Raw genomic sequence first — 16951 nt, 5'->3', positions numbered from 1 at the left:
ACTCCGCGGACCGTCTGGAACGGATTAATTCACTTTCCATTACTTTCAATGGGAAAGTTCGCTTCAGTTTATGAACGCTTCAGTTTATGAACAGACTTCCGGAACCAATTGTGTTCATAAACCGAGGTACCACTGTAGTGTGGGAGAAGATTGCTAGCTGGCCATGATTTGGAGTACAGTGGTCCCTCAACTTACGAACTTAATCCGTTCCAAATGCACATTCGTAGGTGGAAAAGTTCGGAAGTCGAAACGCGGTTTCCCATAGGAAAAAAATATTTGAAAAAATTTGTAAGTTGAAAAAACCGCATGTAAAAATTCGTAAGTCGAGGAAACCGCATTTAAAGCCACCAACGGTTTCCGTTCGGATGTAGAAAAATTCTTAAGCGTGTGGCCATTTGTCCCGTTCGTAAGTCGAAACCTATGGATGTTGAGTAATTCGTAAGTCGAGGGACCACTGTATTGCATTTATGAGATGATCAACACACTGCAAATAATGTAACGGTATGGCTTAGTAACTACCACTTAAAAGCGGGAAATTTTGTGTGCCACTCACTAGAGCTGGGCTTTTGATGTGCGTGGGGAGGGACACACACCTAATTTTGCTTTTGGTTTTTCTACAGAAAGCTCAATTTCACTACAAAATGGTAAAATGTGGTTGCTTAATAACTGGGCTACGAATACTGAAAAGCTTAAGTTAAATCACACATTTTTATTCACACTCACCGTTGTATGTACAAACAGCAGGGAGCACGGCAGGTCATACTTCCCTGGTACATTTGCCCGTGTTACATACAAGCAGTGGAAAAACACATGTATATGCTGTGTATGTGACAATTTTTGATACCAATACATTAAAAACATGAGGTAAAAGTGGTTGTCAGATCCTTGGATGTGAAGAGAACTGCCTGCATATTTAATGTTGCTACAGTCATCATATATAATAAGCATTAGAGTATAATTAGCCGCTTTGTATCCAGTATTGCTCAGGATTTCCAAGAAGGAAAACAAAAAAACCCCAATGGTTAAAATCCACGGTTTTCAAAAGTTCTGTACGTAATCTTGATTCAAAATGGCATCCAGTCGTATCAAGAGATGAAAACCTGCTCCTTGATCTCAGGAACCATCGTGCAAAATTTGGTTACACTCGTAAGAGGTACATAGGAAACAACTTTCCAAACTGAATAGCAGGATCACATGATACGCTTCAATTTGTTTCACAACTTTTGATAGGACAATTTAAATTGCAGTTCTATACACTCTTCGCCTGCAAGGCCCATTCAAAGCTGTTGAGACTTGTGTCCGATTTGCACATACATAGGGTTGTTCTTAATATTTAAATGAGTATGGTTTTGTAACTTTCAGCACATTTTTGTTTACTGTTTATACAGCAGGTACCTAAACTCTTGGCAGAAATTAGCTGTTTGCAACTCAACAAAGCTTTTGCACTGCAGTTTATGAAACGAATAGGATTTCTTTGGGATGTGATATTTAGATATATCTGACTTGTGGTTTTTTTTAATTTGAGGGGGGAAATGTTTTCAGAACCAAGTAATCTTGGCAAAATTGTGATGGCATTTTCTCTCATGGAAACACCTCCCCCCCCCTGATGATCTGTGATCCGTAATCCCTCTTTCACCCCTAGGCCTCACTACCTAGAGGTGAAAATTTATTATTTTATAGGCATTATCTTAGTTGTCAATGCAAGACTGAAGAATGACAAGAAACTTTGAACGAGTGTTTCTTGTCTCAAACAAGGCCAAATATTCAATTTACCAGTATACGTGTATGGGTAAATATTAAAATGCATATATGTGACTGAAAGTCAAGTTTTATCTTGTTGATTTCCACCAGCTAAATGATGCCAGGAAAAGTCCCCAGGAGCATGAAAGTGAACTATTATGCACTTAATACTTTGCTGCAATATTTGAGCAGAAATAGCCAAAAATGAAATCTTCAAATAAGATTATGTTGTCTGTCAGAAAGATATGTGTGCTATTCCTTACAAAGAAGTAATTCTGCAAGTATAGGAAATTTATCAAAAGTCTAGCCTTTTTCAAACCAGGGCTACTTTAATCCCACAGCACCTTTTATTGCATATTGAATGAACACTGGCTCACATAGATAACTGACAGGGTTGCCATATTCCCGAAAGTGAAAATCCGGACAGAGGTTTTTCTCTCTTGAAGTTATTGAGCTTTTTGGGGAACATATCCCCCCAAAATCTAAGCTTTTGACCTCCTCTGGACATTTTACCCATTTGCCACGTGAGAGCCGGGCACTCTATGCTAATATCCAATAATGCAGTTCTTCCCTCTCAAAAAGAGCTGGTGCAGGCATGTGGCAGCTAGCATTATCGACACGTAACTGCATCCACAATGATCAACATGAATAGCCAGTGTAATGTGGGACACAGGAACTCTTGAATGACAATAGTGACTGCTTGCACGAGTAGAACTCATTTTCTGTTTATGAAAATAGTCAATGCAATCTTTCAATTGCCATGTCTTGGGCAACAGCTTTACCAGCTCTTCCTGTTGAGAGCAAAGATCTCAAGTGCTGGACCTCTCCAGCCTTAGAGGCCTTGGGTGTTCCTGCACATGCATTTGGGGTTTCGTATCACCATGGGGACTATTCAGAGACTCCACAGCTGTTACAGTCCCTATAAAACAGGGGTGGCCAACTTTCAAGAGACTGCGATCTATTTTCAGAATTTAAAACTGGCAGTGATCTACCCTCATTTTTGGGGGGTTCAGCTCAAAGTTGTTGAGCTTTTGTAAGGGAGAAAACCCCCATTTTTAAGGGGTTCAGCTCAAAGTTTTAGAGCTTTTTTAGGGAGAAAAGCCCTGTTTTTTAGGAGTTCAGCTCAAAGTTTTAGAGCTTTCTTGGGTAGGGGAAAAAACCCCTTTTTAGGGGTTACATTTTTTGGGGGGGGTTTAAAGGCAAGGGACAAAGGGGTAAAGTCACTCACGAAAATAACGCTATGGATGAAAACAGCAGCACAGAGAAAGCTCTGTCTTCCCTTCCAGAGATAAAACAACAATGGAGGGTGGGGCGAGGGGGTGGGGCAGGATTCAGTTTTAGCGACGCTAAGGAAAGGGAGCCAGAGATCAACCAAAAACTAGCAGGGATCTACCAGTAGATTGTGATCGACCTGTTGGACATCCCTGCTATAAAACACCCAGGGCCTCCTTTTCTTCAGTTGTTTCAATGAGGTCTGAAGGCCTCTTGGGAGGCGCAATCAGCCTGCAGAGGGAAGGAACTGTTCCACTTGAATCAAGCAGGTCACCTTGAATTCTATAGCAGCTTCAGCTCAGTGGGACGCAAACTGTCTAGCAGAGCAGGCTGAACATCACCATCACAATTACACTATCTCACGAGAACAATCTGCATATAGGCTTTTGCATTCAAATCCACTAGTGCATGGTTACCTTTATGTGCAAAACGTGTATTAACTGCTAGCAGGCCATTGTGATCACCTCTAGAAAAGATGCTCTGTCTTAATTTGCTATGACCATCTTAATTTGCTATGACCAATTTACATAGCGAGCCTCTCCCTCTCCTCTAAATATACAGAATACATGCTTTAAGATTAACATAAAAACTTATTACTTGAATTATTCTTTAAAAGAATTGATTAAAGAATGACTGATTCTTAATAGTTACCTTATGAAAAAGGGCAGTGATGTTAATAGTCATTATTTCTGTAAAAATTCAATCTTCAAACCATAGGTTTAAAAAGGCCACAGTTCACACAATGAGAGAAAAATCCACACACAGGAAAATGAATAATATCCTATGGCCATAACATAAAGCTTTTCAAAGCACTGGAGCATTTCAGATACCACTTTGGTTTTTAAGATCCCATATACACAGGTATTCACAAAGGAGCCTGTAAGCTTCAGTATATACGTAGTGCAGGCTCAAAGCTACTTTGTGATACAAAAACTTGGTACAATAAAGACAAGAGTTCTACAATTCTGTGCCAAACTCCACCCCTAATTCCACAACCAGAAAAAAAAGGAAGTTACTGTATTCAGAACAAATGAAGACGAACCGTTTCTGTCACACATACTTCATATCTGATTCTAAAACTTTCTCCCCCCCCCCCCCCCCCGGTTTGATATTTTATCATGAAACGAAGTATAAATGAGTCATGCAGTGTTAAACAGAAATCAACATACAGTGGTACTTCGAGTTACAAACACCTCAGGTTACAAACTCCGCTAACCTGGAAGAGTTACCTCTAGTTGAGAACTTTTTCCCAGGATGAGAACGGAAATCGTTTGCCGGCGACGCAGTGGCAGCAAGAGGCCCCATTAGCGAAAGCACGCCTCTGGTTAAGAACAGTTTCAGGTTAAGAACGGACCTCCGGAACGAATTAAGTTCATAACTAGAGGTACCACTGTATAGGGGTGGTTTGGAGGGGAAAGCCTGTTGAGACTGCAAGCCCTGTTCCTGACCACAGGAAGCCATTCTCCAAGGATCAAGGTAGACCTCATTCTAAACATGTGATTGGTAGCCACACCTCTAGTTCCTCCCCCGTTACACCCACTAGAACTTACCTCATGTCATGACATCATAGGTTCCTCTTTTCTCACTGCAATGTCATGTCATAAGTTTTTCTGAACTAGAATATGGAGCGAATGGGAGGAATTGGACGTGTGGTTGAAGTTTGAGGGGCAGCTGCTCATTTAGAGCAAAGCTTGTTTTGGGCTTTGGCTCCAAGGATTCTCATTCATCAGATTCTGGGAAGGTGAATTCTGTATCTCATTCCACGCCTGCGGCTGTGGTGGTATCTGGACTTCCAGATAAATAACATACTTGCGGTGACTGATTTGTTTCGTTGTAATGCGTAATTGTATACACGTGTGTGGGTTCTGTGATGTGAATTTTTTAAAAACACAGCTCCAATGATCTGGAAACCATTCAGCTTGGATGGATACGTCCTTAAATATTTCCCTTTTGCTTGAATCTTATTTCTGTGCAGCCATGATCTTTAAATATTGTAGTGCATTGTGAGCGGCATCATTGTGGGCGTTGCCCCAGGAGATTCCAGTCCCGTGACAAACTGTGATTGGATGAGTTGAAAGTTCTGCAAGACACTGGTATTGTCCATTCACACTCAGCTCCTCTGAAAGGACAAACACAGGTGCTGATTAGTGGAATATGAGGCCACTAATTTTAGAAAATACCAACTACACTCATTCTCCTTCCCCGACATTGTGAATGAAAGTACCATACTTTTCCGTGTATAACATGCCCCCTTGTATAAGATGGCCCCTATTTTGGGGGACTCCAATTTCAGTAAATGGCCCAAAGTTGTTGAGCTTTTTTGGGGGACAGTTGCCCAGAGTTGTTGAGCTTTTTTGAGGGGGAATGCAGTAAATCACTAACCCAGCGGTTGCAATTGCTCACACCACTCGCTAACGATCGCTCGCATCTGCTACAAGCCTCTGACAGATACCAACAGCAAAAGTAAATAGCAATAACAATTGCCACAGCGGCAGCCAATCCTCCGCAGCCCTTGCCACAGCAACCAATCAAACACCCATTTCCAATAGCTAATACAAAAAACCCTTGCCACAGCCACCAATCACACTACAAATCGCCAATGACAATCTGCAGCTCACGGCTGCAACCAATCATCCGTCACACACCCACTACCCGTGTAGAAGATGCCCCCACTTTTTAAACCTTATTTTTGAGTAAACAAACCCAGTCTTATACACAGAAAAGTACAGTAATCAGGATGGTGTCTGTCACATAAAAGGATATATGACTGTAATATGTAGGAAACCATCTCTCCCAACCTGCTCTGGAACAACACAAAGATTCTATTACCTATACAGTCGTACCTTGGAAATCAAACGGAATTCGTTCCGGAAGTCCATTCGACTTCCAAAACGTTCAGAAACCAAAGTGTGGCTTCTGATTGGCTGCAGGAAACTTCTGCAGCCAATCGGAAGCCGTGGAAGCCCCATCGAACGTTTGGCTTCCAAAAGAACGTTTGAAAACCAAAACACTCACTGCAGGGGTTCGATTGTTCAAGAGCCAATTTGTTTGGGAGCCAAGGCATTTGAAATTCAAGGTACAACTCTATAGGTTTGTTCACATTACATTGGGCACAGACACAATCTGTCACAGCACATGTATAAGTATTTGTGGTAAAGAGTGTACACTTATTTGTGCAGCTCAGCTACTGTGTAGGCATTCTACAGTCACTGAACTTAACATGTGAATAACTGTGTGTGTAGCTGCACAATTTACACTTGCTGAACATGGCATATGTCACATGGTAGCACTTGGGTAGCCTTGCCACCTGCACAGACACAGAGGGCTGGATCTAAATTAATTTAGTTTCCCACAGAAATCAATGCGACTAAACCATGATTAATTTTTCATTTTGGCAGGACAAAGTCTGGATCCAATACATTTGTCTAGATTTCATAATTCTGTATATAACTGGATTTATGAACTACACTTCGATGCAGTAATTATTTCCGGATACAGTTCCATCACTTGACAGCCCTAAATTCTTGTCCAGGTTCTTTGTTTGTGACCTATGTGAATTATTTTGTCAAAGCACTAACAATAAACAGCAAGTTTAGCACACATATCCCTGAAAACAGCACCACCATTTACATACTGCACCCTTTTAGCAAATTCAATGTTCCAAATGTTAGTGCTAAGACTGTGTGCATCTTTTAATTACCGGTATTAGACAAAATGTGGTGAAAGTGTGTTCTCTGGCTACTGTTAGTACTAAAGTTATACAGTTCATGTTAATGCTGGAAGAAAATGGACATTTCATAATCCCGCCCCTTTTTGGTACACACTTCACTGGAAACTTGGTTCTGCCTGGCCTGTGTTGGGAAAAAAGATACTAAGAAAAGAAGATGCATCTCGCCCATGGACACCCACATGGTTCTTACCTATATTCAAGTATTTTGTATTAAAACCTTGCTCTTCTGCAAGTTCTCCAAGAAGATGAACATAATCTGTATTAGGAATACTGAGTGGACTTATTTTCAGCAAAGTAATTTTTTCTCCAGAAGAGTTCCTTAAGGTGCTCCATGTACACCCCAAATTAACACTCTGTTCTTTTCCCTGGAACAAATGAAGGGCATTTAGACTTTGCTGTGTTTTAAAACCATCATCCAACATCTTCAAATGCGGTCATTCCACTCCCCTTGTATATGTATTAAACAAATACCAAGCTCTCCTATCACATTATGTTCTACCCAAGTATTTCCACACTTGTTAAAAGCTTGCTTTTAATATGGCTTCTCCAAGATTCTCTTGGTCTGTACTACAGGGGCCTATGTTTTCCATAAACATTCTTCTTTTTAACTACAACTCTGAACTGTAAGCGTCAATCAGAAAGAAAGAAAGAAAGAAAGAAAGAAAGAAAGAAAGAAAGAAAGAAAGAAAGAAAGAAAGAAAGAAAGAAAGAGTGGGAGAGAAGACAGAGAAGTTGTAGCCTAGAAGATGAAGAATGTGGAGGATAACAGGGCAGGGGTGGGGGAGTCTAGCTTGCCTGTGTATATTTAACTATAGGGCCTTAGTATGAGCTGGACAATTAATGAAAATGAATGATTGCATTGTTAGGTTTGAATAGCTAACCAGTTGCTATAAATGTAGATGAAATACTTACTAAAGAAATTGTGATATTGTCTCCAGAAAAATTATGGAATTTATCAAGTAGTTTCTCGGCGGCGTTTCTCTTTGCTAATTTTTTAGAAGTCCCAATCCCTTTGTAAGAAAACAAAAGCAAGAAGGATTAAAATAAGCAGAGAAACCCAGATTAAGATACATGCATGCCAGAAAACCGAAACTAGACCAACAGCCTGCAAGTCAGAGACTACATATCCATCAACTCAGCCATCCTTTTGAAACTCCCCTGTATGTCTTGTTCTGATAGTTCCACCTGTTAAGTTTACATATGTTAATTATTAACTTGGGAGATCCTCTCTAGCCATTGCCAGGTGTGAGTTTCTGCATCACAATAGAAGAAAGCTGAGAGGGTAGAAAAAAGGAGATATTGAAAGTGGACCTGACTACAGGGCCAAATTTGAGGAATTTTTTTTGTCCCAAGCAGCTCCTATTAATTAAAAATCTTCCCCAAATGGGTGCAGTGCCTACCTGTATACAGGTGTCCACAGGCAGTTCCTTCCCCCTTCCAGACCTTGTTTAGCCTGACTAAGCAGCAACAGAGGGCAGAATGGAGACACAGAAGGCATGCAGAGTCTTCTGCCACCTGTGCTCTTACAGGTACATGTATCAGGATAGGTGAGAAACAATAACTTGTTTAGCCCTATGTAGATTTCTATCATTAGGCTGTTGGTGCTCCAATAGAAATAAAAAAACAGGGCACATTGGGAGATGGTGTACTGATTTTTTTTTGGGGGGGGAACCAGAGTGGCAGGGGAAAAAAGCACCCCCTCCATCCACCCTGCCAGGATTAGGTGGCCCCTCCACCTTAAGACACCTTCACAAGTAGGAATGCTCTGCCAAGGCACTTATCCCGACTTTCAAGTTATAAAGTCCTCAAGGCAGCTTGCAAGAGAGTTATATAAGATACAATTTTTTAAAATGATCAAAAATAGAACATTAGTGGGATTTCTTCGGATAATTAATTCTGTGGTTAAATTCAGGTTTTGCTACATTTTGTGCTGAGGAGGAAAAAAAAAAGCACGTACCTGTTTCTACAAATGTCTCTATTCTGCAAGTCATTGTAAACTCTCTCTTATGGAGCGGCCCTGTCTCCTGTGCCAGTGAGTACTCAGGAAGTCTCCAACCCCTCTGAATAGCTAGCTCCTAGGTAAGAAGGTAACAGGACAATTTTCTGATCTAGCCTCAAAACCACAGCCACGTGTCTATTCAGAACAGGTTTATTTATTGTGATTACTTCAGTGGTAACTTGGAAAGCAAAATTCTGATGTATTTTGCTTTATACTGCATACAGTATATCCTCCTACATCTCAATCTAGGACAGAGCTGAGGGGACTCCCAAGATCAGCGTGTTTCATTGTGCCAGAGCAGCAGTCCAATGAAAGCATTCTATTTCACTGATGTGAAGAGTAAGTCTTGCTTTCATTGGTCACTACTCTGCCCAAATAAAAGCTTTCCATCTTATATATATCATCACAGTGATGAGCTGTGAGCTTTGCATACAGTGTGCATGAGAAAACCTGACAAACCAACCAATCCTTTCTTTTCTCCTCACCACCCATTCTGTAATCACTATGCTTTGCTTTTTGTTGCTTACTCTACATTCTTTCCTGAGGGTATAGGAACTGTCTTCTCCTTCCTCGGTTGAGCTACCTGCTACTGACTGCTTGTGTTGCTTTCTGTCATCAGAAAATAAGAAGGAAACAAAGATGATGTTACATGCATAAGGATCTAAAGATAATTTGTAACTTAAGTGTAGAACGACTTTGACCTCTAAAAAACCAAAAGGTATATAAAGGACCGCCTCTCTCCATATGAACCTACCCGGACCCCGAGATCATCTTCTGAGGCCCTTCTTCTTGTGCCTCCTCCATGAGGTGTGGAGCATGGCAACATGAGAACGGGGCCTTCTCTGCAGTGGCTCCCCGTCTATGGAGTGCTCTCCCCAGGGAAGTTCGCCTGGCGCCTTCATTATACACCTTTATGCGCCAGGCAAAAATGTTTCTTTTTAACCAGGCCTTTGGTTGATCTTACTTATACCCAACACCATTTTAGAATTCTATTTGGGGGGAGCGTTATTGGGTTACTCCTTTTGGTTTGATTTTATATGTTGTGGTCTTCTTGTGAACTGCCCTGAGACCTCTGGGTATAGAGTGGTGTATAAGTTGAATAAATAATAATAATATAATAATAATTTAAATTTTAAAAAGACACAGAACTTCTGAATATGGTACATTTTAAATGTCGTTGCAACTTACCTGCAATGATCCAATAGGATTGGACTGATTTGGTGCTTGATCGAGACGTTCGGGGGTTAAGTGGTCTGGCAAAGAAATGCTAAAAGGAACATAGTTAACTTGAAAACTGGCAGTTTCAGGCATCATTTCGCTAACAAATCAGGATTCAGTCCCAAGCACATTCTACATTTTAATATGAGACTGCCCCACTAAAACTACCTCTAAAAGATGTTTAAAGTAAAGAAAGCTGACGTGCTTTTCTATGTCTGAGTTGTGTCTACGTTTGCACATGTGGAGGGTTTTGTTCCCCACAGGCAGTTTCCTGTGCTTCCTGCCCAGGCTGCTTTTTAAGTTCAAGGGCCTTGATCCAGGAAAAAAACAGGCAGAATATTCACTGGCAAGAAGGAGCTTCTCATGGCTCCTTCCCAGACATAAGTCTCATGTACAGTGGTACCTCAGGTTCCAAACACTTCAGGTTACAGACTCCACTAACCCAGATATAGTACCTCGGGTTAAGAATTTTGCTTCAGGATGAGAACAGAACTCGTGCTCTGGCGGCGCGGCAGGAGGCCCCATTAGCTAAAGTGGTACCTCAGGTTAAGACCAGTTTCAGGTTAAGAACGGACCTCCAGAACGAATTAAGTTCTTAACCAGAGGTACCACAGTACTCTCAAAAATTCCCCTTGAGGGATGAGGGACCCTCCAGAACAGCATGGGACAGGGCATGGAGGGGCCCTGCTGTGGGGTGGGGAAATCAGAAGAATTTGCCAGGGATGCCTCGTGCAATCAGAAGTGCCTTTCTACACACACAAGGCACTTTGAAGCCAAGCCAAGGAGTTTCAAAAGCAGCATGGAAGGAGTTGACATCTCCTGTAACCACAGTTATCTGAAGATGTCATCTTGCCAAAATTTGTCATGGAATAAGGCAGGAAACTACAAAACCGATCAGCTTCAAGAAAACACTATGATTCTATAAATAAGGCCAGAAGGAAGGGATAGCTCAGTTGGTAGAGCATGAGACTCTTAAATCTCAGGGCCGTGGGTTTGAGCCCCACATCGCACAAAAGATTCCTGAATTGTAGAGGGTTGGGCTAGATGATCGTGATCCCTTCCAACTCAATGATTCTATGATCTATGAAGACCTTTGTTAAAGATTTAACAGTATTGTTGATACTGCTCCAACCTGACTGTGGCTTTAACTTTGTTGTTGTTGAGTTATTTAGTCATGTCCGACTCTTCGTGACCCCATGGACCAGAGCACGCCAGGCTTTGACTTATCTTCATATTAATAATTACAGTGGCCCCTCTAGTTACGTACCGCTCTGGATACGAATGCGGCAAACCCGGAAGGGTATACTTCTGGGTTCCGCCGCACAAGCATGCACAAAAGCGCTCAGCACACATGGGCAAAAATGCTCAATCTCGCCACGCATGTGCGCAGAAGCGACGCCTCTGCCTATGGACTTTTTAGGTTGTGGGCAGACCCCCAGAACAAATTTAATTCGTATCCAGAGGGGCCACTGTACTGATCTGTTTTATTAAAATATTCATAGATTGTCTTTTGGTGATAAGGCTGTTCTACGTTTTGTTTTATTTTCCCATAGCTTACTGTATGTTAACTGATTTTTTCCCTTTGGCTGTTAGCAGCTTGGTACTTCCCTTGGGAAGGAAAAGCATGATACATGCTATAAATTAAATGGAAATGAAAAAGTAAGTTTGAATGGTCAAATGAAAAAGTAGCAAATATTTTATTCTATTTATTTATTAACTTTTTCTCCCACCTTTCTTCTCAAAGGAGCTCAGGACAACAATTGACTATCTTTTTGTACTGATAACATTTACAAGTTTGTACACATGAGACTAACAAAGATTGAAAACAGGTCTGAGTTATGAAACCACAGTTTGTTAAAAAAAGAAACAGAGAAACCTTTCATACTCTTACAGTGTCATAACTATCTTACAGTTACATGAAAGGTGACAGAAATTGTGACATGATATGGTAAAAACTGCTATTTTATCACTTCCACAAAAATACAAGAAAAGGTTTTCAGGAAATGAATAACAATGTAACAGCAATTGTTAAAATACTACTTTACCACTTGGATATTAAGCAGTGAAGTAACCATCCATCTTAGATGCGGTCACCTAATTTGGCCCCATTTCCCACTGCTTTTTATAAACCTATCTCCAAATCAAGTACGTTAAGGATCACAGCCTTCATTTTAAAAATATTTGTAAAGCTCTCGTCCAAAATTTTCCAGCAGGTCCCATTTGGCAATAACACTGTTTCACAATGATCAAAATCAACTCACCAAATATTTGAATTGCCCTTTAAAATGTTCAGGGCGGCTTCTGCAGCTTTGTGTTTTGCAATTTTCTTGCTCGGACCCTCTCCTGAATTAATAAGAACAAAAAAATATGTGAGTGTTCTGAAGAGTAAGCTACTGTATGAAAATCCAGCAGTCTGAATGTTTCGTTCTGAAATATCCATTTTCTGTTTCTTGATAACATGAAGAGTGTACAGACCTGTTTGGATACTTTTCCCACAAAGACAAGATTATCTTGCCGGTGTAAGCAAACACAATTGGGGGGGGGAATGTGGTGTGTGTCTAAATAATAATAACAATAATAATTTTATTATTTATACCCCGCCCATGTGGTTGGGTTTCCCCAGTCACTTTGGACGGCTCCCGAAAGAGTATTAAAAACACGATAAAAGATCAAACATTAAAAACATCCCTAAACAGAGCTGCTTTCAGATAGTCTTCTAAAAGTCAGATAGTTGTTTATTTCCTTGACATCTGATGGGAGGGCGTTCCACAGGGCGGACGCCACTACTGAGAATGCGCTATACAGTGGTACCTTGACTTACGAACAACTTGACAACCGAATTTTTTGCCTTAGGAGTGGGGAAAATTTCTCGACATCCGAAGGCCGAATTGGGCCCTCCCCGCTGCCGGCGGCCTCCCACCGCCCCCCCCCCAGCTGCTGGCGGCTTCCTGCCGGCCTTTATAGTGCTTTTTAGGCCCCAGAACGAATTAATCCATTCCCAATGCATTCCTATGGGAAACCATCGTGTCGACTTACGAATGTTACTAATTACGAATGTGCATTCGGAACGGATTAAATTCGTAAGTAGAGGATCCACTGTATAACATTTTGCCACTCCCATTCTAAAGACATCACTAACATCAGAAGTAGCTCTGAATATTTTTTGAAAAATTGCATCTTTAAGATAGTGGTTGGGCAGCTGATTCCTATTCATCTGTTTATGCTGTTAAGTTCTCAAAATGTGAGGGTATATATAAAACACACCTGAAGGGGAGATGCAGAGTTTTAAGAAGGCAGAGGGGCCTGCAGCAGGCAGTTTCCTCCCAGCAGCAGAGACTTAGTATTGCTGCCCTCAAAACTGCTGTACTAACTATGGAAGCTGCACAGAGGCAGAGAAAATATGGTATGTTTGGCTCGGAGAAAAGATGATTAAGAGGTGATACAATAGCTATATTCAAATATCCTAAAGGGCTGTCACACAAATGATGGGCCAAATTTATTTTCTGATGCTCCAGTGGCTAGGATCTCAATTATTGCATTCAAATGGCTAGAAAATGTATTTAGACCAGTGCTTCCCAAACATGCTTGCTAAAGTGAGGTGGGACACTCATTAAGTGAGCTTGTGGGGCCTAATCCAAACACTATCGTCATTCTACTGGCCACGATAAATGCAAACTTCCTTGTGTGGCACAAGATCAGTTTGCATGTCACACATACACCCTCAGTGCTAGGAACAGTGCCAAAGATCAGAGAAATTACATCACATTAAAAAAAGGTGGCAACCGTTTTGCTCAGGGGTTCGATTCCTGGCCCCCACGTGCGTCAGCAGAGCTTTCATAAGCCCACCCTGTCCCTGTAACTGGATGTGCGCAAAATGGTTACTGTCTGTATGGTGTGTGTTTGGGTGGACATGATGGGAGTTGAAGAATACGATCAAGGGATAACGTACTATGCAATTAGAAGATGCAGGAGAGGGAAGAGTGAGTTCTAGAGTTAGAAATGGGGGGAAATTATTTGGGCTTCTAAGGTTAAGGAGGAGACACAAGAGTCGGTAGCAGAATTAGGATGAAGGTAGGAAAGACGGGTTCTAGGGCTAGGATGGAGAACAAAAGGATGAAGGAAGAGACATTTGGGTTCTCCCTTTAACCATACTGGTGCCCAACACACTAGCTTAGAAACAGAGGGAGTATAAAACTAAATAGAAGAAACATTTATTTTAAACATTAAATGCACATTGCATGCAATTAAGAACTCAGACATGAATCCAGAGCTGGCCCAAGACTTTTGGGCTACCCCGCCCCACCACCTGCCAGGGAAGGGGTGAGTGAAGATCTACATCAGGAACAAAGTGGGGAATAAAGATCTACATCAGGATCTGCTGCCCCTGTGGCTCCTTCTGCCCAAGGCAGCTGCCACCCCTTGCCTCATGGATGGCTCGGCCCTGCATGAATCCTATCAAAATGTACAAACCTGTTGCAGTTATGTCACCCATAGTGACTTTATAGGTGAAGACTGGCATATGCACTTGCCCCTCAGCTTTTTCAAAGTCATATACAGGATTGAGATTAGCCTTTGTGCCATATTCATGTAACAGCTGAATTGGTGTTTTCCCCGGTTTGGATGTAATGATTTCCTCCAAGCTGTTTACAAAGTAGAATAAAAAATTTATGAATATTTGAGAAAGAAGGAAATCACATGCAGTGCGTTAAAATATTGCTTTCAAAAATATGCTGTATCATTCATTTATGAAACTCAGAGGTACAATCTGGAGATATTGAAGCCTGCTTCTGATCATAGCTGCCAAGTTATCCCTTTTTTTTAAGGGAAATTCCCTTATGCTGAATAGGCTTCCTCGTGAGAAAAGGGAAAACTTGGCAGCTATGCTTCTGATAATGAGTACCTGTGGACAGTTATAAAGAAATGTTACCAGACATGTGAGACTCCATTCTTTGGATATTGCACTAGAGTGGGAAGAAGAGGAAGCGTGAGCGACTAGCACTTCTTCCACGGTGCTTTTGTCCACAAAACAGGCTATGCACAGAACCAGTTGTCAGATTATATTATTGGTCTCTCCACATGCCTTGGAGAATTTCAGTTTCTTTTTTCTTTAGCAGATCTAAAGAAACATAAAACTTGCACTTTTATTTTCCTCACTCTCAAATTTGGTGCGCTGAAATGTTGAAGATCTGTGAGATAAGATCGCCCATCTCTATGCAATCATTTTGTATAAAATGCAAATTACCCCCTCTAAATGCTGCCCCCCCACTCGCCTGTGATAGCTTTCCACATAAAAATAAAGAAATGGGAGATCTGATCGGAGACCAGCAATGCCTTATCTACTCCAGTTCTGAGCTACTCCTTCCCTCTCCACTGTGTGCTGTGTCACCTATAAATATTGCAGGGCTGTGTAACCTACATGCAAGAGCAAATTTAAAATGTGTAAAAATTCAACAGATGACTGGCAGATTCTGCTCTAGGATTGAGGAGTGGGTGTTGTGTTTTTTTTAAGATAATATTTGATTTGGGACAGAACAAGGAAAAAACAAGAGAAAGGAATCAGGGTCAGAAAACCAGTAGCATTCAAAGAGCGCAACATGTAATAGACATATACATGCATTCCCTCTTTCTAACCTGCTAAATCATCCTAAGTGTCACTGCGCATAGGGTTTCCTTCCAGGTAACGGAGTGTACACACACACACACACACACACACACACACACACACACACACACACACGGGTTTACTTCCAGGTAACCGAGTGTAGCATCTGCTTCTCTCTTACAAACACACACACACCACACACACACACAAACACGGATTTGCTTCCAGGTAACTGGGTGCAGCCTCACCACACTCGCGCCATTCACACTGCCTGCTACGGTGCGCGCGCGGGTGCTTCTGACCCCTCCCCCCACGATCTTCCAACCCGAATCCACGCGCACGCGGGCGCCGCTTCCCGCCAGCGACGGTTGCTTCCGCGCGCCTCCTTACCGAGCGCCGTGGTGTGCGCGGGTGGCGGTGACCCAGAATGCTCCGCGCCCGCCCCACCCCGCTATATAGAAAGCCCCTTACCCACCCCACCCCTCGCGCGTCACCTGACGGTTTTCAGTTTCTCCACCAACACCGGGGAGTTCCGCTGCTCCGTGCCCGGCAGCCCCCCTTCTTGGCTTAGGATAGCCGGGCAAGGGGCAGGCTGAGGCAGAGCCATGCTGCTCGCCGCCGCCGCCGCCTCCATCTCTTCCTGGCCGGGAAACATCCCTTTAGCACGGCCCCTTCTCGCGTGTCACGTGTGGTTCCGGGGGCCAGTTTGAGGGGAGGAGCCGCCCGGGAGGCTGCAAGCGGAGCAGAGGCGAGAGAGCGGCTCGCCTCAGTGGGTCTGCGAGAGAGAAAGGGGGGCGCTGAGGGGGCGGACGGGATCCCCAGGGAAGCCTGGAAATGGCGCTTCAGTGGTCACAGTGGACGCGTTCTAGCTCAGGCGGTCCGTGGGGGGGGGGAAACCCCATTTGCTTCCTGTTACCCAGATCCTGAGGGACCCAGGTGGCGCTGTGGTTAAACCACTGAGCCTAGGGCTTGCTGATCAGAAGGTCGGCGGTTCAAATCCCTGTGACGGGGTGAGCTCCTGTTGCTTGGTCCCAGCTCCTGCCAACCTAGCAGTTCGAAAGCACGTCAAAATGCAAGTAGATAAATAGGAACCGCTACAGCCGGAAGGTAAACGGCGTTTCCATGTGCTGCTCTGGTTTGCCAGAAGCGGCTTTGTCATGCTGGCCACATGACCTGGAAGCTATACGCCGGCTCCCTCGGCCAATAATGCGAGATGAGCGCGCAACCCCAGAGTTGGTCACGACTGGACCAAATGGTCAGGGGTCCCTTTACCTTTACCTTTTAACATACCCTCCAACATTTCTCCTATGAAAATGTTGTTGTTGTTTAGTCGTTTAGTCGTGTCCGACTCTTTGTGACCCCATGGACCATAGCACGCCAGGCACTCCTG

The 16951-nt window shown here is 42.7% G+C and overlaps 1 protein-coding gene across 2 annotated transcripts; it reads right to left on the bottom strand.

Annotated features, from left to right (window-relative positions):
- Nucleotides 1–892: 892 nt before the first annotated feature.
- PRKRA (protein activator of interferon induced protein kinase EIF2AK2) lies at nucleotides 893–16227 on the bottom strand. Of its 2 annotated transcripts, none has more exons than XM_035134493.2 (8): nucleotides 16056–16227; nucleotides 14430–14599; nucleotides 12221–12302; nucleotides 9930–10008; nucleotides 8700–8817; nucleotides 7655–7752; nucleotides 6933–7107; nucleotides 893–5131 (listed from the first exon to the last, which is right to left on the bottom strand). In XM_035134493.2, exons 1-8 carry the CDS (start codon nucleotides 16214–16216, stop codon nucleotides 4974–4976), a joined length of 1041 nt encoding a protein of 346 aa, XP_034990384.1. In that variant the 5' UTR covers nucleotides 16217–16227; the 3' UTR covers nucleotides 893–4973. The 2 variants fall into 2 exon arrangements, with proteins under 2 accessions (XP_034990384.1, XP_034990393.1); XM_035134502.2 differs by lacking the exon at nucleotides 16056–16227 and adding an exon at nucleotides 15952–15973.
- Nucleotides 16228–16951: the final 724 nt, after the last annotated feature.

The sequence above is a fragment of the Zootoca vivipara genome, chromosome 1 (genome assembly GCF_963506605.1).
Source record: "Zootoca vivipara chromosome 1, rZooViv1.1, whole genome shotgun sequence".
NCBI classification, from domain to species: Eukaryota; Metazoa; Chordata; class Lepidosauria; order Squamata; family Lacertidae; genus Zootoca; species Zootoca vivipara.
Note: the sequence above shows the minus strand (reverse complement) of the source record. Positions and strands in the feature narration are given on the sequence as shown.